This window comes from Vitis riparia, chromosome 11 (assembly GCF_004353265.1).
Source record: "Vitis riparia cultivar Riparia Gloire de Montpellier isolate 1030 chromosome 11, EGFV_Vit.rip_1.0, whole genome shotgun sequence".
Lineage (NCBI taxonomy): Eukaryota > Viridiplantae > Streptophyta > Magnoliopsida > Vitales > Vitaceae > Vitis > Vitis riparia.
In genome coordinates this window covers 19,343,333-19,354,553 of record NC_048441.1, presented here as the reverse complement: position 1 = coordinate 19,354,553, position 11,221 = coordinate 19,343,333, and the positions used below count along the sequence as shown (strand labels likewise).

The window sequence follows — 11,221 nt, the reverse complement described above, 5'->3', positions numbered from 1 at the left end:
AAAAAGATTAAATTTATAAATATGAGAATTATTTTATTATTTTTTAACCAATTAATTCTTACAAAATAAGTAAAAAATATATTTTTTTTATATCATTGAAATTGTTTATTATTTATAAAATTAAATTTATCATCTTCCCATTAGATGTTAAATAAAAAATTATGAAATTTATTTAATGAAAATGGTTTGAAGCTACCTCTCATTTACATTTTAAATGTGAGGATAATGATAAAATAATAAAAAATATTTGGTTTAACTGGCCCATCAAATAATGGTTTGAAGCTACATTTTGAACTTGTGTTTATTTAGTATACAACTTTTCTATGGACTAAATTGGGTCAGGCCCATATAAAGGGTGGGCTAGGGCCAGGGTGTATATTATTTACATTATTCTATAAATCGGGCCTCATTTGGGCCTTTTTTGGGCCAGATACCGGGCTAAATTTTTTTGTCCATTGGTTGTGCAAGATTTAAGCAAGAGCCTTTTAACTACTAAATGAAAGATAAAATAAGAAGAGAAAGAGAGAAATGAAATAAATTGTATTCAATTTGACTGTTCGAATTACAATTCTTGTGGAAATGTGGGTAGCCCACGAATTTAATTGCATTTTAAAAATTATTTTTATTAAAATCAATGATAATTTTAATAAAATTTGAATTTAAAAATTATTAATCTTTAAACCCTACTCTATAGACTATGTTTAGTTTTCAAAAAAATTAAGATAAAAGGCCAGAAAAAGAAATTGAAAAAAAAATTAAGGAAAAAAATTTAAAAAAAAATAGATTTAAAATCAATAAATAAAACTCATCTCTTTTTATGTTAACTCTTTATTAAATAATTTAAAAATATATAAATTTTTAACTAATTTTAACTTCTTTAATTCCTTAACATTTTTTTTACCTTCTTTAATTCCTAAAATGAAACTATGTTAAGAATAGAATATATCTAAATTTTTATGGGCTTAAACGTGGTTCTCTTGGGGTTTTGCTTAGGGCCACCAAACGTAATGCCTGATAAGCACATTCACAAGCCCAAATGTAATCCCATCTTCTTATATTCAAGCTTGGGGCAATATCAACCTACATTGGTTCAAAGTTACAACTCTTACAATTAGGGTTGCTAATGGAATGGGTTTCTATCTACGACCCCATATTTATTTATATATATTTTCATTTCCACCTAAAGGAAAATTTTAAATGGGATGAGATGTAATAAATTCTCATACTAGCTCTTACTTTTTTTTTCAATTTCAATTTTTTATTTTTAAAAAATTAAGAATATCGTTTGATAATGATTGTAAAAAGTGTTTATATTCCTTTTAATACTTAAAAATATTTACCTTTCAAGTATTAAAAAAAAATGTAGAAACACTTCATAAAATCAGCATTTTAAATCATATTAAAAATAAAATACAATTTATAAATAAATAAATACTATAAATATTTATGGTTTTATGAAAAATGAAACTTCACCAAAAAAATTAAAAAAAAAATAATGAATTAATTGGAGTGAGATACCATCATAGGCATACCCACTTAAGTTTTTTTAAAGAATTCTCAAGACCTAAAATGCTTTTATCTTTTCCCAAACTCATTCTATCATAGACAACGAGAGACAAGGTGGGCCTGAATGAGGTGGAACCTCCTTGATCCATTCCTTTTTCCCTTTCTATCTAATCCTTGTTACAGGGTGATCAAAGCTATCAAAGAGCCTCTTGATGAGTGAATGTATGATGGCTAGAAGCTCTTTGTTCATCTCGCTGTGCATATCTAATTCATTTCTTTTTCCTTTTCTCATCACCCAATAATAATTAAAGGTATTAAAGAGCTCATTTGGGAATGATTTTAAAAAGGTTAGAAGTACTTTACAATGTTTAGAAGAATTTTTTTAATTTACAGGAATTATGCGTTAGATTTTTTAAAAAAAAATCACTTAAAATAATTATTGAACAATTACTTAATAAATAATTATTTTATAAATTATTTTTCGGTTTTATAACATGATGGGGAAACAACTTTAAAAACTTTTTATTTTATTTCATTTAAAAACAATTATAAAGAAAGTACTACTGATAAAAAAACACTACCATGTAAAACCTCGGAATCACTATACACGATCTCAAAAAATCTAAAAAGTACCGAAATCTTTGTCCTAGAATGCTAATAATGTGGTATGTAAACTTAACCAGTTAAAAGTAGCCTCCAAGTGCATGTCCCATATTTTTTGGGTCATTGCCCATGTGCCCACGTGCTAAAACACTAATTCTCCTCACTACAACGAAGACATGGTAGGTTTAATCTCTTCGTCTATCAACTTTGTAGGGCATACATCCATGATTTTAAAAGATAACATTGATATCATATTAAATTATCAATTTAATACGTAAAGGATATTTGTCACTATCTCGTCTACGAGGGATTGTCTCTGTAAACCTTTTGGTAACATGCAGTTTTCTTACTGACCAGCTCTTAAAACATAGAAAAATATTTTATTTAAAATAAATAATAAAAAATGGTAGATCTTATGGGCCCAAATCAATATCATGAATCATACGCCGACATAGAAAAAGTAATTTGCACATTATGAAAACCACTCATGTCAGTCGTCCTAATAGGCCTATTATCCCCATCAACACTTTTTCCTTGGCGGGTAAACGTCAGCGACCAGTGGCCTGGTGTTTTATGCTCAAACACATCATGTGGCACTACTTTCTCCAGTCTTATTCTTAGAGTAATTGACAAATACTATCAACACCTACCTACTTACTTAAAAGCTTGCATGGTTTCTTAGAGTCGTGATAAAAAATGGAAAACTAAAAAAATAAATAAAAATAAAAAATAAAAAGGAAGAAGCAGTCGCCCCCCCGACAGGGGTCGGAATGGTCCATGAAAAGATAACCTAGAGCACATGGTTTTAAGTCCGGAAAATCTTATGATGATTTCTGTCTGATTTTCTTAACCACATGCATGCATGCTCCCCAGTCATTAACATGATCAATAATTTAAGGTGGATGGATTTGCATTCCAACATTCAAATTATCGTCCAGAAACAAGCATCCATCTGTTCATGGATTCTGACAAAACAGAGCCTCCAGCTTTTGATGGAAATGGCTTTAATTAATTGATAAGTACTCCTCCAAGGAATCTCTTTTAAGTCCCACAACCATGAATTTAGTTTCATGGGAAGGTGATCAAGATGTTGGGGAACAAAACGCCGACACCATTACACTAATATAATCACATTTAGCTTTATCCTAAACGCCACTAAACCAAAGTTTGAGGCAATCAGTTCTGTGGTTGGTCAAGAATTTATTCGAACTGGGTTAAGAAGCATCATGTTGGGTGTGTTGGGTGTGTGGCTGACTCGACCCCAGATGGATATACGCAACTTTTCCCACGTATTTTACCAGATAATTAACCATGGGCAATGTGGCTTGAGATCAGGATTGAGTCAGGAAATTCTATGTTAAGTAACAATAACATCTGATGAGGAAAATTTCAAATATATTTAAATGCGACTGTCGTGATGGGTTTTGGTAGTTTTATGAGACCACATGGGGAGGTATGGGCGTGAAACGTGTTGTTTTTAGCAAACTTGACGTGGCTTGGGGCGTGAGATGCTGAGTTCATGTTTGGCGCACATGCGTTTGCTCGCTTCTAGCCATATGTCTGCCAATATTTCACCATCAAAGGACAACTAAAGCTTGATTGCTTGATCAAGAGTAGTAAGATACATCGATTTAACAAGAAGCCTCTGACACTTTATATCTAATAGATTTTCTTGAATCATATGAATACATCTTGAATGTATATTACAGATATTTGGCTTCATCTTTCTTCATTCTGATTTGATGCATGTCTTGTTTGTTTTGTGACCTCCATATGTTTGAAGTCTATAATTAAATCTAATGTTTTTTTTTTTGCTTTCATCTTATATGTTTAGTATTTAAATACATCAAATATAAGCTTCTATTAACATTTTTCACATGTTATTTAAATAAATGTCTTATCTTAGAGTCAGTTAGTTCAATTGGCAATTAAATTTAATATTTTTCTTTGCCTACATTTTATATGTTTAGCATTTAAAAACGTAAAGTATAAGTTTCTATTAGTATTGTTCACATGTTGTTTGAATAAATATTTTATCTTAAAGTCAGTTACTTCAATTCAAAATTAATTTAATATTTTTCTTTGCTTACATTTTACATGTTTAGCATCTAAAGACGTCAAATATAAGCTTCTAGTAGTATTTTTCATGTGTTGTTTGAATAAATGTCATATCTTAAAGTCGTTTAATTCAATTGAAAATTAATTTAATATTTTTCTGTACTTACATTTTGTATGTTTAACATTTAAAAACGTCAAGTATAAGCTTCTATCAATATTTTTTATGTGTTGTTTGAATAATGTCTTATCTTAAAGTCGATTAGTTCAATTGAAAATTAATTTAATATTTTTCCGTACTTATATTTTGTATGTTTAGCATTTAAAAATGTCAAGTATAAGCTTCTATTAGTACTTTTGTGTGTTGTTTGAATAAATGTCTTATCTTAAAGTCGATTAGTTCAATTGAAAATTAATTTAATATTTTTCTATACTTATATTTTGTATGTTTAGCATTTAAAGACGTCGGGTATAAGCTTCTATTAGTATTTTTCATGTGTTGTTTGAATAAATGTCTTATTTTAGGCTTCACAAGAGATATTTATTACAATCTCATGAAACATAATAAGGAATTTTATTTGTTTAATTTCAAAATTTTATATTAGGATTTAAGGTTTATAACATTAATCTAGTTTTATTAAGTAGAAGTTATTATGAACACAACTTATATGAAGTTTCTATGGGTATCTTGGGAAAAAAATGTATCATTGCACAAATCCCATTTCTCATTGACTTCAGGTTTTTAATAAAAACCATATGATGAGTTTATACAAAGCTCAAATGGACCACATGATACGAACCATATGAATATGTACATTCAAAACTCAAAATGGACCACATCGTCTTCACCAACCCATATGAATATTACCTTTAATTCCAACTCTTTTTATTCTCTCTTACGTAATCCTAACTAATAAATTATATTTTCAAAAAAAAACATTGATAGGATATCTCATTTCCTTAACTTGTAGTTTCATGTGACTCAAATCTTCCTTTGTCTCTCATATCAATTGTTGAAATCGGGTTTTAATTATCTCATCTAAAAACTAATTTAAATCTACTAAAAATAGGTTAAACCACCCTATGATATTCATGGTCACCATACTTATCTTTTAAATTAAAAATAACATTTTCGCATCCCAACAAAATGTAAATAAAAGCAAAAGCTATGATTGGTAAGTAGAAGGTAGGTAAGTAGCATGTTTGGAAATTTTGAAGGGGAGAGTGGAGGCTGCAAGTAAGTTAATGCACCAAACAGTGATGCAGTCCAAGAATCTTTCAAAAATGGCCAACACCCTAATATCATTTCATTATAATAATAAACCCCACATAAGGACAAGTAAATCAAATTTGTTTTCACAAACATAAAGTTAATAAATCCAGTGCTTTTGCCTTTAAAAATGATGGTAGTTACCAATGGTTGGTCCATGTTCTCGAAAAGGGGCAGGCACCCTCTTATTATCTTATCATTATTACCAGTAATCTCATCTTTTCCAATCTCCTAGAAGGGAAAAAAAATTAAGGGGCAATAAAAAAATGGAATTAAATAAAATTGGATAATGGGGTTTGAGACCTTTGGAACTTCTCTGGCACATGTCTGTCGCTTTCAGTAACAATTTAATATCTTTAACCAAGAAGAAAGAATATAGAGACCAACAATTTTCTAGTTTCTATCGATTCCAACTGTCAACACTTTCATAATTTTAACTAGTAGTTAGGTCTAATTAAACTACAATTTTATCATTAATTAGTCATGTCAACTTAGAATTCAACTAAAATTTTGATATAAAATCTGGGACTAAAGTCAATTTAATGTAATTTAAGCTATCATTAAAGTTTTAATTTTAATTTGGGAGCCAACCACTCGCCACAATTGGGGATTTGCATTTAAATTTGCTTATTTTAAAATGAATGCACCCACCAATTTAAAGTGTTGACTATAAACATTTTTTCATGGTATATTCCTTCTTAGTATATTAGGATTTATTTCAAAATACTTTTCTAAACTATTGTCAATTGTATTAAAAAATAAAATTTTATATATCTACAACAAACAATTTTTTTTAATTTATTCTTCATTTTTTTAATTATTACTTTTAATACTTTCTAAAAAAAATGAAAATATCGTAAATTTATTTTTAAAATAAATTATTAATAACTTATTTTTTTATCAAAAAAATTATCAATAACTTATTTTTTTATCAAAAAAATTATCAAGTATGTTTTCTAAATTAAAAAGCACACCATTGCCAAACATGCCCTTAATTTCTTGGATTAGAAAGGATACGCATGATTGGAGTGTTCTCGTAGATAGACGGGAAACTGAGGGTTTATTGGTAAGTGCCGTTGGCTCCAAAAAGTGGAAAAGCGAAGCTGGTTTTGCCCCTTGGAATAGGGCCGGGCCCGCTTGCCCAGCCCATTCATTGTAACAGCAAAAAATGCGGTTTTACCATTTTGGCCCCGCGCCCTTATAAATTGGAACCTTCCTTCTCCTTTCGCTGGGGCTTTCCTTTCTCTCTTAGTTTCTTCCTTCTCAGAGGCTTTTTAACAAGCAGTTGGGGAAATGGCCAAAGGTGGTGGTGGGAAGCTGACGAAGCTGAAGTCAGTGATAAAGAAATGGCAGTCAATTGGGAAGCTAGGGCGGGCAAACGGCAGCTCAATTGCCGCCGCGAGCCCCTCGGACGACGACAGCGACTCCAGAGACCTCCACCCGGTCTACGTGGGCAAGTCGCGGCGGCGCTACCTCGTTGGCTCCGACGTCATGGAGCACCCGCTGTTCCGGGAGCTGGTGGAAAGGTCCGGCGACTCCGACACGGTAAACGTTGCATGTGAGGTGGTACTGTTCGAACACCTCCTCTGGATGCTTGAAAATGCTGATCCCCGCCCAGAATCACTGGAGGAGCTGGTTGAGTTCTATGCCTGCTAATCGCTTGTAGACATGAAATAACCGCTGAAGAGGATGATTCCGTTCCTGGGTACGGACTCATCCAGAGAGTACAAGAAAAAAAGTTGTAAATGTTTTCAAGGCAATAATGATTAGCGGTGTAGAAATCAAAGATGATAGAGAGAATTGAGAAGCGACGTTTAACCCATTTCACATCGGCTAATCTCGAGGGGCGGTGGGCCCGATGAGAACTATGGCTTTTGCATATTATTTATATCTATATGTATAATGTTATATTCTTCTCTGTTCATTCTCAGGTGTATAATGTTTATTCTTAATCTTCATTCGTAAATCTGTTTCATCCAGCTAATTCCTTCTTCTTCTTGTAGTTGATCGTCTTTTAATTTCTATTTTGGTTTTGGTGGGTGTTTGGAAACCTTGAATTCAGATGAAAAATCAAATGAAAATCGGTGGTGGATAGTGAGACGTGTAGAACAGGGCTGTAACCTGCGTTTTTCATGATGATAGATTAACAGAAGTTGGGCCATTCAGCTTTTAGTCCTTGAAACAAGGATAAAGTTCAGTGACTGTCTACAAGCAGTACAGCGTCCCAAACAGATCATACAATGTTGTAATAATATTATTACAACCGTAAATAAAACAATTTGGGCAAGACCACGAATCATACAATATTGCTGTTGCAGTGAGTAATATAATTTTTGTTGAGACAGCAATTAGAATTAAGGTGATTATAATATCAAACCAAAGGATTGTATAATTTAAGTTACTAATGATTGGGTGGTTAGAGATGCCCTGGAGGGTACACGGGCACACCCCACTTACACTAAACAATATCCAATGACTTTCTTTCCACATCTTGCTAAGTGGAAGACACGAAATTTGTTTAGTACACGGCATGGTCTTAGAATATGTAAGGCTGTAACGCGTTTCCATCCTGCCTTTGCCAACCATAAAGCTCCCTGCCCCACTAAACAAGTCCTGATTTATGATTGCAATCGGTTTGACCTCATCAGACCGTATATGTTAATAGGATATGAAAAATATGATCATCGGAAGACTGAGGATAAAAACAATGATTTTAAATTATGTATTAGAATTCGATCAAAACTTCCATATGATAGCAACTCTTTTTCATGATTAATTAAGTGGGTTGATGAAACTATAGCGGCTTTAACATCGGAGTGATGGTGATTGAAATTTTTGTCAATTACAAGGACCATGTTAAAAGGTTGCTTTTGATTCCGACAAGGGTTAGGTTTTGAGAAAGGAAGAAACCTAAAACTTTTGAAGTTCGTGTATGTGGATACTGGATGGTTATTACAACAAACAAATGACACAACTATTAATGCAAATTTATTGTTTTATATTAGAGTTTAATAGATGAATTTAGTGTTGAATTGGGTTTGGTTGTAACGTTGGAAGAAGACAAGAAAAGTCGTAAAAGATGCCGGCCTTATTTTGCGGCTTTTTCATGGAGAGATGCCCCAGTCATCTTTTTTATTATACCACGCTTGTCCTTATTTTTGGATGAAATATAAGGTTATTTTAACCTAGTTTTTTAGTACCATATAAATTCTTCATGCAATGGTTTCGTTTCTTTATGATAAATACTTTGATCCAATGGTCTAAATTTAATCATAACATTTTTTCTAAAGTGTACTGTTTATCATTTAAGTGGGGAATGAAGTCACAGAGAGACCCCAAAGAGCAGCCCACGTGGGGAGTAGGCCTAGAAATCGGATTTGGCAAGTGGGTGGGCCTTATAATTCTCACGGGTTCATGTTGTCTATATGATTTTTGTCCGCAAATTAATGAATACATGGATTGAATACTGATGCCACTCGGGAGAGGTGGGGGTGGAGGGAATGTCTTTGAGTCTTCGAGTGTAATATGCCAACCACTCGTACGTGCAAATCCAGCCTATCAACCATTATTATTACAAATCAAATGCAACAAAATCATCTTATTTTGAATTTTAATATTTTAATATTCTAACTCCCAATTAAAAAGACACAAAAATGGTGGAGTATTTGGAAAAAATATTTTTTTTCTTTCTATTTTCTTTCAGAGTCTTTACTCCTTCATTTCTTTCCCCACACGTAAAATTCTTCTCTAAAATAAAATTTGGCAATTATAGTTTTTTACTTAATATCTTTTTAATTAAAAAAAACCTACTTTTTGAGAAGACTCCAAAAATGATTTGAATTAAATTGATGGATGGAACCAAATGATGGCAGGAATGGAAGGAAAATTGGCAGTGGACCAAGAGCCGAAGCATGTTTAGGAGACAAGTGTGGCCCTGGGCTAAGAGGACAAAATGAGGATGAAAAGGGTCTCCAGCCACCACACTGCCAGGCATTCAAAATCAAAATCACCCCAAACAACAGCCGAAGATTGCGCTTGAAACGACCGTTCACTTTGTTTGTCAATCCTGTTACCTGTAACACTCTTTCACAATTACCACTCCTCTCACACTATCTTGGAATGAAAGTGCCTTTTCTCTCTCCAACACCCGATAACCTTTCCGTGAATTTATGAAAAAGCCAATCAATCCTGTTTCAATTTAAATTATATGGATGGGGTTATCGTTCATATTCTTATCTGAAAAGAGGTAGAAAATGAGTAGGATAATCTCGAGATGTCAACATCGCTAGCCAGGTTAGGCATCACCTATTAGGTACGATGCGCTTCTTTTTTGTTATTTCAACCAAGTTGGAATTCAAAACAACTGCTACTAGGCTCCAAGGATGGTAAAAACAAAAGACACGACATGTGATGTCTATAAACCCTGAAATCCCACGTTCTCACCTCCCGAACTACTTGAACACTGTAATGGCTTGTCTTGCAGAAAGACCAAAGAGCAGGAGAGAGCGATCAAACGGATGGGGGAAGAGTCAAGACTGTGAGTAGAGAAAAAGAGGTCAAGGAAAACGAAGGGTGCATATGGGATGAGGAAGGGAGGACGGATATGACGTGGATGATAATCTACTTGGCCATTCTCATACCAAACACATGTGCTTTCTACCAATTGTGTCGGGAGAATTTCTGCTTGTGGGGGCCTTCTCAGTCTTCCCCTTCCTCATTTTTACATGTTTTTCATGGTTAATTTTATATCCCCTCCCCTTCATCTCAATCTCAGTCTTTTCATTCTATGTACTCAATTCCACTATTTTATTGAACAACTCCTAACTCTACTTGTTAATCAATCCGCCTATGAATAGACTTATTGATTCAATTTAATTCAAATCAAATCTAATGAACCGCATTTAGATTTTAACAACTACATGGAATCAATTCCAATGAAGTCAACTTGGAACATGATTGAACAGTTGATAGAATCCAAATATGCTTTTCCCATTTGTAAGGTAGTAGTATATTGTATGAATGGTTCAAATTAGGGAAGACAAATGGCTGCCAACATCCACCACAACTTCCCCACGCTAGTCAATTTTAATGATGATTAACTAAACAAGGTTAACACTTGCTTCAATCAATTTTAATCATCACTCGGAGTGCAACTCAATCATAATGCCCTCTACTGATAACCCAATACCATGGATTGACTGAATATAAAACAAAATAGGATGGTTAAGATATTGTTTGTATATCATCTTTAATATAATAAGGACTAGACATATTTTCCTACCTTTTTTTATGATATTATATTTAATATATGTACTATTTTGATATATTATATTTAATATATATATATACACAATTTTTTTTTTTATATTTAACAAGATAACATAATATTTTTTATTTGTAAAATTTAAATATTATTAATAAAAAAATACAAAACATTTTATTAATATTCCATTTTTTTTATAGCATAGTCTTTATTTTAAACAAATATCAAACATTGGAAGATAAATATATTTTCCATTTCATTTTTTTATTCATTTTATAAGCTAAATATAAGTGTTTCATAATATATGTCATTAGATATAGTACTTTAAAATATCATATTTTATTAAAAATAATATATTGGGCTATTATTGAATATATGTATCCCAATTCCTATCCGATGAGATATCCTAGGATATACCTATTGCATCCTTTCCCATCCAATCAGCCAAATATAATACAAATATCTTAAGTTTAATGAAAAAAAATGTAACTCCAAATTCTTAAAAACTAACAAGATCTTAGGCA

The 11,221-nt window shown here is 32.1% G+C and overlaps 1 protein-coding gene across 1 annotated transcript; it reads left to right on the top strand.

Moving 5' to 3' along the window:
- Positions 1–6,676: 6,676 nt before the first annotated feature.
- Positions 6,677–7,436, top strand: LOC117925423 (auxin-responsive protein SAUR77-like). Its single transcript, XM_034844426.1, has one exon. It carries the CDS (start codon positions 6,728–6,730, stop codon positions 7,088–7,090), a length of 363 nt encoding a protein of 120 aa, XP_034700317.1. The 5' UTR covers positions 6,677–6,727; the 3' UTR covers positions 7,091–7,436.
- Positions 7,437–11,221: the final 3,785 nt, after the last annotated feature.